Source organism: Paramisgurnus dabryanus, chromosome 19 (genome assembly GCF_030506205.2).
Source record: "Paramisgurnus dabryanus chromosome 19, PD_genome_1.1, whole genome shotgun sequence".
In the NCBI taxonomy this organism is placed as follows: Eukaryota; Metazoa; Chordata; class Actinopteri; order Cypriniformes; family Cobitidae; genus Paramisgurnus; species Paramisgurnus dabryanus.
In genome coordinates this window covers 24854456-24868973 of record NC_133355.1, presented here as the reverse complement: position 1 = coordinate 24868973, position 14518 = coordinate 24854456, and the positions used below count along the sequence as shown (strand labels likewise).

Sequence of the window (14518 nt, the reverse complement as noted above, 5' to 3'; positions counted from 1 at the left end):
TATTATGTCATTGCTTTGCTGTTGCTAAACTATTCACAAAGGGTTGTTTTGCTAGTCAAAGGAAACCCACTTATAATCTAGGGGACCATACGTGACCAAGACAAAATCCTGGCCAGGATGCATCCTAGAAAAATGGCATGTATGGTCACCCTGGTATAAGTGATTTCCTAGATTGATTGCAATAAGGTACGAGAGCTGAATGGCGCTGTTAGTAATGAGCGAAGAATAACCTTAGCCTCAAGAACCTTTTTGCTTTATACAAATGGTTACTACACAATACAAATAATATTTAAGCAAAAAATATGTATCATCAAAACAACTTTCATAAAGTAAAATCCCTAAGGAGTGGTTTCCCGGACAGTGATTAGCCTAAACCAGGACTAGGCCTAAGTTTAATAAGGAAATATAAGTAGTTTTAACAAACATGCCTTACTAAAAAACATTACTTGTGTGCATTTTGAGACTAAACAAAGGGCACTGATGTATTTTAAGATATGTCAGTGCAAATTGTTTTCAGTTTGGACAGCTCACATTTATTTTAGCCTAGGACCAGTCTAATCCCTGTCCGGAAAACTGCCCCTAAAAGTCTTCCTTCCCCTGGAAAAAATAGCCTCTGACTGACTGTGAACAGCAACAGAATTGGGTGCTGCGCAGTAATACAGAATCGTTATTATTTGCAATAATAAAAATATATGCAATAAAGTTTAATATTTAGAGTTGGGGTTTGTTGTAAAGTGTGAGCAATATTAGGTGTTAACCTTAGCAAGCGCTACCAATTACAGGTAAACAAAACATCCACCACGCTGCTAACCCTGTCCATTGTTAGGTGCTAAGTTTCATGCTAATTTGCTATTATTTTTGTGTATACTATTTCTGTGCTGTGTAATATTAGCAGCACAAGCGTGAACTGTTATTTCACACATTTTACGCTGGATTAGGTGCTGATAAGATGCTGCGGCCCAACCGTCGAGCTCTTTCCTCACCTCTGCAGTCAGACGGGTGAGATGGTTTGTTTGCAGAGGCGATGGGGAGACGGTGTGTCACCGGGGGTTAAAACATCATGAAAGTCTGACAGCAGTCAAAGAGCGAAGGAAAGGAGAGTACATGAATGGTTGCCTGGCAACAGAATTAGGCAGTTTTCGGCTTTTGGTTTCAGTCGAAAAGAGCTGCGCTTTTCCTTCAGTGTCCGTACAGAGATTGCCAACCTGTCATTTTGCAAATGCATCTGATTGAATTTGCATGTGTGTGTGTGTGTGTGTGTGTGTGTGTAAATGTGTCAATCAGAGCCATAACCCCCACCAATATATTTAGATTAGTGCTTTAGTAGTAAAGGCTTTTCAATGACACCTCAATATTCGGTTACATCCATGATTTCAGTCTTGCTGAAAAACGGCATAAACCGGCCTACGCCTGGTCCTACAGGAGTTCTTAATCTGGTTTTAGAGAGGGTCTAAACACTTTTTAGCTGTCAGAATAGATACAACACCTGAGCACCGGTGTACCAGCTTGGCCAGGCACAGTGAACAACTTGGTTGAACCAGTTAAGACCAGCCATTGTTTTTTATAGCAAGAATCAGCATCCATTAGGGATGTTGATGGTAGATGCACATTAAGGATGACATTAATAAAAACAATGTGGGGGATTATTGATAAAAAATGATATATCCAGCAGCACCCAGTGAAGCATAGAGGAAATGTTAGCATGTTGTATAGCATTCAGACAGCGTATAATGAGAAGATGGTGCTTGAGCAAAAGATTTGCTGTTTTCATGAGACAAGCCGGTTAGAAAGATGAAGGAAAAGAAAATGAGAGTAATTGCATTGTGGGGAGATAAAAGTGAATAGTGAGGAAAGAGAAAAACAGTGATTTTATGAGGATGCAGAGAGAGAGAGAGCGAGAGAGCTTGAAACCAAGTGGTCAGTGCTACGCCTTAGGTAAAGTCCTTGTCTTCATGCTATTGTGGGAGTGTGTGTGTGTGTGTGTGTGTGTGTGTGTGTGTGTGTGTGTGTGTGTGTGTGTGTGTGTGTGTGTGTGTGTGTGTGTGTGTGTGTGTGTGTGTGTGTGTGTGTGTGTGTGTGTGTGTGTGTGTGTGTGTGAGTTCACCCAGCACGGCAACGAACGCTTTTCATTAGCTTCATTTTCACATAACAAAGCAGCAGTCAAGTCAAAGCTCCTCTTCACAGGCACAGTTGCCTGCATCAGACTCTTTGACAGACAGCAGCTTTTTTCCAACACCTGGTGAGCCTTCTAACTAGACAGCATTTTAAAGGTGTACTGTAGTTTTTACAGTGTTACTACTTTTGCCTATTGTGCACAGACAACAACACGTGAGCTGTTTGTAGACTGAATCCCCTTAAAAGTGGTGCTGTCAAAATGTTGCTTTGTTTGTCTGAGCATTGTGTCCAGCATAACCAAGGGCTAATCGTACTCATTCTTTTGTGCAATTGTTATTTCCGATTTTTTCGAAAAGCTTGTAAATTTTTTTTTATATTTTTCCTGTCCGCTGACTTTTACGTCGGTGCTTAGGGCGGTTGCCAATAAGGCACTCGGGAGGTTTGGGAACACTTGTGCATTGTTATAGTGCCATCAGCCAATCAGCAGATGCTTTCAAGAAAGACAGCAAATTACACAAGTTTGCTTGCCAGCTGAAGCTAGTGAGATGAAAGACTGCTCACAGAAAACCCTCCCAGATATTATACAACCTCTTTGTTTTAACCAAAGTCTATTGCATGCATCATGTGTACCCTATATGCATTAGGCAATCTCAAAATGCATTGCAACAATCTATGTGAAAAAAGTCAGGCAACGCACCAAAAATATTATGCACTGATCTTAAATTTGTCACCGATACGATAGCCGATTATTCAGAGTGATATCTGCCAATGCCAATAGGTTGGTGGTCATATTAACTAAATTCTGAAGATTAAATTTTCTGAGTGGTATTAATTCATATAATAACCATTAATATTGAACATTAAACTGTTTCTTTACATTTTGTATACACAGAACTCAAATTCATTTTCCTGTTCTCTTTAGATTGACAGAATATATCGGCCATGACTATCGGCTGTTTTTAAAGTCGCAATGAAATCGAAATGAAAAACTGTAATTTTTTATTTGTGTATTTTTGTGTATTTTTTTTACAAATAACTTTAAAGGGCACCTATTTCATTGCTAAAACTATTTTTGTGTGTGTATTTGGTATAATATAATGTGTTCACAGTTTATGGTAAAAAAAAAACCCATTATTTTCCACATATCGTACATTTTAGGTCCAGATATACTGCTTCCTCAAACGCTCTTAAATTGGGTAAAACTCATTGATTTGAAAAGCACTGTGTCCCTGATTGGCCAGCTAATCTGTAGGTTGTGATTGGCCTGAATACCTCTGATGTCAGGAAATGTGATGCTCCTAACCATGTTTGAAAGATTCGCTCACAATGCAATGCTAACAGGAGTTAACTTACAAGCTGTGAGTCATAGCGGGAGGAATTATTCAATTCAATTTATTTATATAGCGCTTTTCACAAAAGTCAATTGTTTCAAAGCAGCTTTACATAAATAGAAGCAGTGAAAAGCATAGAAAAACGACAGATAGCACAACAAAATACATGATAGCATGAGCAGTTAAATTTGCTGCGGCTATGACTCAATATTATAATTGCACGTATTACTAAAGCAACGTCTAGAAGAGGAAGCTAAGTAAAGCCCAAAAAGACTGCCTCCCCGGGGTGAAAAACCCCCTAGGAGAAAAAAAACCCGGGCTTTTATCCGAGGAAAAATAAGTCCTAGGAGGGAAAAACCCTTGGGAGAACGGAAATGGAGATTTAGCGGAGATTAAGCGGTTCTGCCGGTGATCGTTGGTCAGGTATCAGCTGGGCATAACGTTGAAGGACAGCCAGTAGATCAGAGGTGTGCCGACTTTCACATCTACCGGGACTGGGTCTGGGTCCTCGGGTCGAGGACGAGACAGGGAGAGAAAAACAAAATCGTATTAGCGTAGCGGCCGTTCATATGTATTGAAGTGTCACACAGTGATGTGGTTTAACTCAGCTTAGTTCCAGACAGACTAACTATTGCGGCATAATTATATTATCCTCAGTTGAGGATTTAGCAAATTGGGGGCCCAATGCGAGGGTATATACTGTATGGTAACTAAGGGTCACCTTCCGATCTTTTAGAGAAAATGAAACCTGAGGACCCATTTGACTAAGGCCTAAAGCCCCACTGTCGTCGTTAATGCAGGTTCAGTGGCAAACGGGTCTATATTGTATACCATTTACAGGACCACGAGAAAACACCAAACATCGCAACCCGACCATACGTGCTAACCCGTTTGACTAAGGCTGGAGGCCCCACTGTCGTCGTTAATGCAGGTTCAGTGGCAAACGGGTCGGTATGGCATACTATTCACAAGACACACGAAAGCACCACAATCGCAACCCAACCATACGTGCCAAACCGTTTGACTATGATTATGATAATGTCGGTCTTTTCTACATCACCTAGGATGTAAACTGTTTCCTACAATCCGTGTATTTGTTGTAGTCCAAGAAAAGAGATTTACGTTGGAGACGATAACTCGCGTCATCGTTTACTTTGGGGTTTCTACCTTTTGCATATCGTAAACATTTACTAATACACACTTACACATAGGGCTGGGCGATATGACCCAAAAAATTATCGAGAAAATGTTTTCCATATCAGTCGATATCGATAATTATCATGATAAATAACAAATCTTTACTCCTGTCAAATTTAAAGGCAGATTTTTGCTCCTGAATGAAAATTGTAAAAACCAGACAGTTAATAATGGTTTTGAACTACTTTTTATTCAGAACATGACAAATACAAATACTAAAATCTTGTTTTAATGCATCTGTATTAAATGTAAATCTATTTGTTATGAAATCAACACATTTCTGACACAAAAGCAGCAGACTACTGTCACTTTAAGACCCAAGACAGACTGCTTTAAGTTTCAATATACTGACTAACAGCTGTTTATGTTCACTTAAACAAGAAAGAAAACTTAGTTCAGTGATCATGCGTGTGTTATACATATACGAGCTATACACGCTGATAAATGGATGTCAAGGGTGTCACGTTGCTGTGGGAGCGCACATACGCAAACACTATATTCACTGCAGTGTTGGATCTGCTGCTTTTCCTCAGTTTCCTGAATTTGTGAATGTCCTGTAAATATACTTTTAAAGCTGTGCCGATGTGTGTGTGCGCAAGGCGGACGCTGAATGAAAGTACAGTATACTGCACCTATTGTGTCTGCTGTGTTTGACGAACCCTGTTTGCGCGTCCAACATTACACACAAGAAAATGTTTCCGCGCATTTGGATTCCATGATTCCGTCCGCGTTATCCGCATGGCGAAAATCATAGGTCTCTACTAATAAATGAATAACTTGCCTCATCTTCCACTCCTTCAAGTCTAACTGACACTGTGATTGTAAACCAAGAGCGCGTGCCGCATCCGGAAGTGCTCGCGCAACATTACGCACAGTGCGTAAACATTATCGATCACTTATCGAACTGTCCTTATCGTTTTATCGAAAAAGTTTATATCGGTAAAATTATCGTTATCGAATTATCGCCCAGCACTACTTACACACCAAAGGAAATGTAAAATCATGAATCGGACCATAGGTGCTCTTTAATCAAAGATGCAAATCTCTTCACCTCCTCAAAATGATCTCTCTTTACTTCTAGTCAACTTTAATTCCAGTCCAGTTACTTCCGGTCCGGGAAAAGATCGCAGCGATTAGCAAATAGCAACACGACCCAAGTCCAAACGATCCAATCAGATCTCGATGAACGTTTTCAAGTCCAGCCCAGCTAGACAAAAAATATAAACTTTTAATTAAATTAGTGTTTAAAACAAGCATGGAATAAGAAAAATTTTCTTGAAATAAGTTTACTTTTTCATAAAACAATTTTCTTATTCCATTGGCAGATTCTTTTGCTTGTTTTAAGCACAATTTCTCTTAAATCTTATGTTTTTTTTTTGTCTAAAACTAGACTTATTTTCCTTGGTCATTTTTCTCATCAAGAAAATACATATTAATTTAAGAATTTTTAGATATAGTGGAAAAACGTTTGCTAATATTCACAGTCAATACACTTGTTCATGGTGGGTTGTTTCAACCAAGGGTTAGGTTTGTCCATATTTGACCCAACCATGGGTTAAAACAACCCACCATTTTTAAGAGTGTATTTTAATATTTACATTTATGCACTTTAATCAGTTCATTCAAGCTTTACATTTTATTAATGTGTGTTCCCTGAGATCAAACCCATGAACGTTTCCGCTGCTAATGCAATGCTATTCTAGTTAAACTAGAATACAGAAAAACCCTATCTGAGGGGTCTTTTACACAACAACGTTTTTAATGGAAACCTGGAAAGTGTTCATGCAGTTTGACTGTTCATTTACGCAACAAAGGCATTTTGGGTTTCAAAGGTCAAGTTTTTGAAAACGACGCCTTGTCTTATAACTGTAAACTGTGAATAAATGAGAACGGTGACATCATGCACATGTTTTTATTCAGTCTAACCAAAACAACAATGACAGCCCAGTGTTTGTGCTGCTCAAGATACTGAATTTATAGACAGTTTCATTGGACACATGCACATTGTCATGGTTATGCGCTGTGTTTGTTTATCAATCTGGCTAGTGGCTAAACTGACCTCTGGGACAATTACATTGTCGAAAATAAAAAAAATCAGTTTGCTAAAAACAAGGGGAGACGGAGAGCATGGATCACTGTGTGAAGAGAGCCAGGCAAGAACTCAAGGATATACATTCATTTTACACAGTAACGTTAACTCAGTATAGTAGTTCATACGGTTTAGCTATGATCTGAAGTTAGATCATTTATTTAGCTTGTTATTAGAAATAATCTACTTTAGAGGGAATTGATTCTTGTTATTGATTCTTTGCGGAAGTCTGCCGGTAGTTAATTTGGGCCGCAAAAGCCGTTTGTTTATGTTGTTAACGTTTCTCCAATTTTGCAGCTTTATAGAAAAAATCTACCTCATTGTCCGTCTTAACAAAAGTGTGAGATGCTAAATTATTTAAATTATTTTTTACTCTGTGGAAGAATGCGTAGGCATTTAGTGTTTCTTTCCTTCTTCTGGCCTGGCATGCGTAATACAGCATTTTTGGTCATGTTCATGGATCTGCATAAAGCTGGGTTCACACCAGCTGCGGTAGAGACGTCAAGCGTGAGTGATTTTAATGTTAAGTCAATGTGAAGACACGTTGAGGCGCATCTGGAGGTCTCGTGGAGCGAATGAGGTGTTAAGCGCAGCGCGATAGACGTGATTCCGCTTCACTCGCACGTCTAGTTCGCGAATGGCGCAAATTGAGCGTTGCCGAAGTTAACCAATCAGGAGCTTGCTCTAGTAGTGACGTGATTACAGGAAGCGAGCGGAGTCACAGAAGCCCCTTCCATGATGCCAATTTCCGCGTGAATGTCTCGATTACTAAAATTTCATGCGCGGCTTTCACGTGTGAATGAAGCGAGTTAACTCCAAATGTTTAAGCGGCAAACTAGGCGTGGTAGACGCAAATTAGACACCTCAAACGCGGCTGGTGTAAACTCACAATAACAGAACTTGTTGTGTGTATGTGACATTTTTGAATTTCAATTTTTACGTTTTTTTACTACATGTAAACGTTGCCTGGATAAATATTTATCTCGTCCTTAGATATGTCTGATTGGTCTGTTGTTTTGGAACCGACATTCATTCCCTATTAAAACTATTTTTAACTTGAACACGCATTAAAACACAGCACCTATGAGCTAAATATTACATCATCGTTTGCACAGACAAACGTAAAAAACTGTTTAGGCATAAACACAAGAATTCACCCTGCGTAAATGACCTCTCAGAGAGCAGTGGTTCATGTAGGCAGTAGAAATGCTTGTTCCTCTCTTTACACCCTCCATATACTGCATTCATGAAAATCTCCTTTGCTAAAGTTAATCCTAACCTGTCTTTTATGCCGAGACCTCCGCTCCTGTGAAGCAAAGCCTCGTCTGCTTTTATAGTCTGAGATGAAATGTGTTATGGTTCATATGCTCATTCATACTCCTTTGAGACCGGTTAGAAGGCGTGAATAATCTTCAAAAATTGCTTGAATTGTAACTACAGGAAATGTACAGCCTGCTGCCCATCCAGTTGCATGGCTACCTGTATTTCAAATAAGCGTGTCATCTGAATAAAATGAATTTATGTAGATTAGTCCAGGATGATTGTTAGCTGTCTAATCAGATTTCGCGTGAGTGAACGTAAGTCTGCGTCAGTTTGTGAAGGCCACGGTTCTTTGTCCTAGATTTCGCTCTGTGGTTTCATGGCTCTTTGAAGCCTCTCTCTTTCCCCCTGCAATTCCTCGCTCATTACAGTGGCATATGAACATGTCCTGCTATTGCGTCTTTCTTTCAGTGTTTCCCCTCCCTTCAACATCGTATACAGGGTCCAACTTTAACACAACATGTAGCCATTAAAAATGAGGATTTTTGGATAAATGAAATGCTGGTCGGTAGCTTGATTTTGAATGTGCAACATCATGTGGTTTTACTGATGTGTCTTATGTTTTGGTGGGAAATGCAGTCTGGAAGTGAAAACAACAATATGGTGTATGATCGCGCAAGTGACACAGTGTGCTGTTTGCCACAAATTTGCAAGCAAAAAAGCTTATTTTTAGTGGATGAATTCCCTCAAGCTCACACAGGTGTTTGGGCAGAGTGGCCACAGGTGTAGTTTATGCTGGGTTTGGCAACCAGAAAAAGTCTAAATATTTTTGTCTTTTGTTACAGCATACAGAGTGTTTTAAATTTGAAACCTTAAAACCTGTTAAAGTAAAATGTTTTGTATAAATATGTTTGTATTATCTTAAAGGTCCAGTGTGGGGTTTTTAGCAGCATCACTTCTAAAAGTCCCACATTGCACCTTTAAAAGCTACTACTTTGGTTAGATATAACTAAGATAGATTCAGATACATTTTTAAAGACCAGCTGAAGTGCAATTAAATGCAAAGTTATGTTCGATGCATTGACGTAATTTCTGCTTAAACTGGAAGATAGTGTATATTGCATATTGAGTGGCCACTAGAGCTAGTAGTGTTTTGTTTACCTCACAGCCTGGAATCTGATGAGAAACTGAATTGCAGAATGACGGCAAAAATCGTTGGTCCATATTGGCAAATTGTCCATTTGTCCATGTTTTGGAGCACACTAGTTTTTAGATACTGTATCCTTAGAGTGCACCTAATTCATTGCTAAAAACAATGTTTTTTTGTGTATTTGGTATAATACAACATGTTTGCATGGTTTATAGTTAAAAAACATTATTTACCACATACCGTACATTTTTTTGGCTTTGAAAAGCTCTGTGTCTCTGAATGGCCAGCTAATCTGTACATTGTGATTGGTCTGAATACCTCTGATGTCAGCCGGAAACGTGACGCTTCTTACCATGTTTGAAAGATTCGGTCACAATGCAATGCTAACAGGAGTTAACTTACAGACTGTGAGTCCAAAGCAGGAGGAATTATGATAATGTCGGTGTTGTCTACATCATCATCCCACCAATCTGTGTGTTTATTGTAGTCCAAGAAAAGAGATTTATGTTGGAGATTAGGGCTGGGACAACGCGTCGCCGTAATCGACGAAGTCGACGCAAAAAATCTGTCGACGCAAAATATGCGCGTCGATTCGTCAGACCCAAAAAGACGGCACCGTTTTGAGTAGTAGCAACGCGAGTGGCTCCAGTCCACGCCGGCTTCACAGCAAGTGTGAGCAGTGCGTAAGCGGCGCATGTTTTTTCAGCGCCCATGTTAACAAGCATGCACCCTGCCGCATGAGGAGCGCGAGCTCGCGGCTCTGTAGCAACAGTGCTGTGATCGTTTCTGCGTGGGTTCTGCTGCGCTGCTCAAGCTCATTTAAAGTGAAAGTGCTTTGTTTATGGTTTAAATGCTCGTGGATTGACGCGAAAGAGTGTCATTTTACCATAAAATCACGAATGTGATGCCAAGTGTGTTTTAAAGCAATTTAACAAAAAGCAATGAAATATGTAAAAACACACTGTTGCCAGAAACCTGCGTTTTCATTCACTCTCTGTACAGCAGTAAATGAGTCCTCATCTATCTTAATAAACTTAAAGGAACAGTATGTAAGAAATTTATATCAATGAATCATAAAATGGCCCTGATATGTCACTAGACATTAAGAAATCATTTTCATTTCAAATACTTATATCACTGACAACAGTGGTCCGGCCAGGATATTGTAATTTAAAAAGTGGAGTTGCAGCCCTCAACTGATGTTTATGTTGTCATTTTGTGTATTGGCCACCAGTACCAGATTGCAGTACCAGTTTTAGCCACAAGTTTTGTTATTGCAATACCAGTTTTGGCCACAATCCTACATACTGTTCCTTTAAGAGAAAGAGATTTAATAGTATATGTGCTTCTTAAGTCTAATTGTGTTTATATCTGTCATTAAATGGACTAGAACAGCACGAAAACAATGTGGATTAAACAAATCAAGTTATAAAAATTACACTGTGTGACCATCAAAAGGCACATTGAAGAGGTTTTGCTCATAAATGCATGCAAAATAAAGTCATTTGAACTTGAGATTTTTATACTGTTACTAAACAGCACAGAATGAGCTGCAAACGCTTTATGAAATGCTACCTCTGACTAAGAATGCATTATTTTGTACTTGTATAGTCTTTATTTATTTTGAAATTTCAAGAGCAATAAACATATATTGAAATGTTTACATTCAGATATGTAAATCAACATGTATAAATTGCTATTAGTTAATTAATGGGGAGATAATTGATAATCGAATCGAACTGATAAAATGAATCGTTAGATTAATAGATGCATCGAAAAAAGAATCGCTAGATTAATCGTTAAAAAAATAAACGTTTATCCCAGCCCTATTGGAGATGATAACTCGTTTACTTTGGGGTTTGTACCCTTTGCATATTGTTAACATACTTATACACCAAAGGAAATGTAAAATCGGAAATCAGACCATAGTTGCTCTTTAATGTCCCTGTGAACCGGAAGTTGCGATCGACTTCCGTGTTGTGACGTATTGTATAGTACAAGCCATCTAGCTGACGTCACACAAGAGGACAGAATTACATTTTTAGATTTTATTTGAAGTTTGTGAGGAGCACATAAATAAAAAACACACGTAATTGTTTAAAAACACTGCAGTATTGTATAAAAAATACGAATTGTCAGTTTTTATTTAATAGGGACTTTAAAGGCGGAGTGCATAATGTTTGAAAAAAACTTTGGAGTTAAGCTGAGTACCAAAACACACTTGTAGCCAATCAGCAGTAAGGGGCGTGTCTACTAACCAAGATTGTTGCCTGGCTTGCGTATGTGTGGGGCGGGTCTATCAAAAGAAGGTCCTGATTCTATTGGGGTACAACCTTGTCACGACTGTTTCCCGAAAGCATAGTAACTTGGTCGCACATTCCTCGTTTGAACGATGTTGGTTTAACAACATAGTTGATGATGTCACGTGGGAGGTGAAGTACTAATTAATCTGTGCAAATCGATTTAATGTCAGATTATTGCTGTAAATAACATATATTGCATCGGAAGACTGATTTTGTTATCGTGATTTAGTTATCTGTTTTTTATTTTCAAGATATTTAATTAACGCGCAAGTTCCCTCTTACGTCACTCCTCCCAGGGATTCTCCAGGGTCTTAAACCTCGTAGGGTTGCGCACATGCGCAGTTTTCAAATGCAGCGCTTTCATTCTGTTTACAAATTTAAAGACATAAAATTTTTTTTTCAGATATTTCAACTGATGGATATATACTGTACTACATGTTTTTTGCTTATTTTGTTCAAAAGCACGATCAACGTAAGTCTACATATGATAATAACAAGGAACGATGCTTCTAACGACAGGTCAAGAGCTGTCTTTCCAACGACACAAGTTAGAGATGCAGTTTGCGAATGTTCGTTTGAACGATGGTTTCGGGAAACACCAAATCGTTAAACGATGTGAACTTACAATGTTGGTTGGCTAACGATGCTTTTGGGAAACGCACCCCAATTCTGGCATGAGAGTCAGACGCTCTAACAAGGAGACTAAAGGCCATGAGCTCCAACGTTTATCGAAGAGCACTTCTTGAGGTCTTCATTTCAAAATCTTAACAATTACAGAACGTAAACTGTACATGCCAGAATGCATTCCTCCTTCATGCTTTGCACCAGACAACACTTGTTTATAATCATAATATTTCATAGAAAAAATGCAATGCACAACATACTCTCAATATAACAATAAATAGGCTATACAAGCATACGTAGACAAGATGTCAGACTAAGAAAATAACTTTTGACCTCTTTTTTGCTTTCCTGTGTCATTCTGGGAGTTCCCTTCTATTCTAACAACTGTATTTCTGCCGTCTTATCCTCAATGGTAATATTTCTTGAATTTGTTTCGTGGCGGTCCTGTCAAATACGATGATATGCTGCCTGCTTGGAATCCTTTTCATTTATTATTTGGCTGTTTTCGTGGTAAAATAGATTTTTGGTCCTTAGCAACATTTGGAAAATCTGGGCATGGATTAAAAAGGATCATCACATAACCTAGACGCACTGTCACCTATTGTAACAGGAGTGGCAAGCGCTGAAAGTAATCCTGATTTTACTGTTGTTTGCACTTTTGCGTGGCAGTGTTTTTACTTAATTATTAAATTACTTTAATATTTGGCCATTTTTATGGCCGTTTGATGACCATTAATCATGAGGGGGGGATGAGGTGGGGATAACCCCCCCCCAGCTAAATGGACCCTTTTGGTATCGCTTACTAAAAACAAAACCCATACAGATCGACCAAAACTGATATTGTCAGAACACCAACAAATGCTCATTCATCACGTCCATCCCATCCTCGCATACGGCTGCTGCTCGCGGGAGCGTCTGAGCCGGAAAGCAGTTAGGTGGAAAGAGAATATTGATGGGGCGAGGCTCACACCTTGATGCAGATATGAAACGGATCTGTGGGATGAGTAAGGAAAGGCACCCTGCCGCGAGTGACTCATTTGGTCGGTCGTGGTAGACTAACTGTGAATCTAGAAGAAGAGATCAGCTGTTCAGAGATTTCAGAGGGGCCGTCTGTCCGCGAGTGCCGTTTCTGATCTGCTTCTCCTCTCGCCCCGTGCCTCCTTCCCTCCCACCTTCTCTCTCTTCTCATCCGTCTGAATCCTCTCTCGCACCCTTTAAACAGTCACTCTCCACCCTCTGTTTTCACACCCGGCCTGTCCTTTTCTAATAATGCTCTCTTTTTCTCTCTCTCTCTCTCTTGCTCTGCAGGTGGAAGAATGGCCTTCTCATTTATTGCATTGATTCTCCTTTGGTCTTTCTCTCTCACCTCAGCGTCACGCAATACAACAGCAGGTAACACTGGAGTGATCTGTATGTGTGTGATCTTACATGAGCGTTTTAGGTTTCTTTGTATGTGTGTTGAATTTACTGTCTTGGGTTTTGGCAGTGTGTTTATATTCTGGCTGTGTATAAGGCCTCATTCACCGGTCAGCATCTAGAATTGAATTTTTCCTCACGTCGTCTCAGTCCGGCTCTAATTGCATCTTTCCTATCTTAAATTTTCTGCTTTGCCCGAGCCGAACGGCTAATGAAACCCAATATCAACACTATTAGATGTCTGACAGCTATAATAAGTACATAAATCCTCATGTATATTATTCCCTTATATATAATTGTCTCGTTCTATGGGCCGTTGAATGGCCTGAGGTACATCTCTTGTCAGCTTATACATATCTCCTCATCTATCTCGGTTGTGTACACAGTCAATGCAAAGTTTTGTGACTGACAGCCACATTTAAGTATCATTTAATGTGTGAACAGAATACAGAAGTCATTCCTACCACCTGGCAGTGTCAATAAGAAACCTGCACCCTTTGTGAAATGCTGCCATCAGGGGGTATGTTGGACACAATGGGGCTGCTTGTAAGGAGCCTACTGAATCATAAAATGACAAATGGGACACCCTATGGGCTCGCTGACTTCACATCATGTGTGCCATTTAGTTTACAGGCTGCCTACAGTTTATCCCATTTGACCAAAGTAATACAAGTGATTATTATTGATTTTGAGCAGCTTGCACCCTCTTGATCGTAATGTTTGGGTTACTGCTACTAATTCAGGGCTGGCTGAAATCATTATAAAGGAAAAAACGGACTGCTGATCAAATTGGGGAGGGAGTTAAGATGTACATCACTGCCTTACAGGTAATAAACACCTAGATAATGCAGTAGGTTTCCCCAAGTTAAAGGAATAGTCTACCCTTTTGCCATATTAAACTATGTTATTACCTCAACCTAGACGAATTAATACATATCTTTTTTTTTTCAATGCGTGCACTGTACAGCGTGTTGTGAATGTGTTCGCTTTTAGCCTAGACCCATTCACTCCTATGGTACCAAAAAAAAGTTTT

The 14518-nt window shown here is 39.3% G+C and overlaps 1 protein-coding gene across 2 annotated transcripts in view; it reads left to right on the top strand.

Moving 5' to 3' along the window:
* The window catches only part of gabbr1b (gamma-aminobutyric acid (GABA) B receptor, 1b), a 148070-nt gene that overhangs the window by 36979 nt on the left and 96573 nt on the right, over nucleotides 1–14518 (top strand). For both annotated transcript variants that reach the window (XM_065293708.1, XM_065293717.1), the window contains exon 2: nucleotides 13378–13461. In XM_065293708.1, the coding sequence (XP_065149780.1) occupies nucleotides 13386–13461 (76 nt within the window). In that variant the 5' untranslated portion in view covers nucleotides 13378–13385. The remainder of the gene's footprint in view (nucleotides 1–13377; nucleotides 13462–14518) is intronic.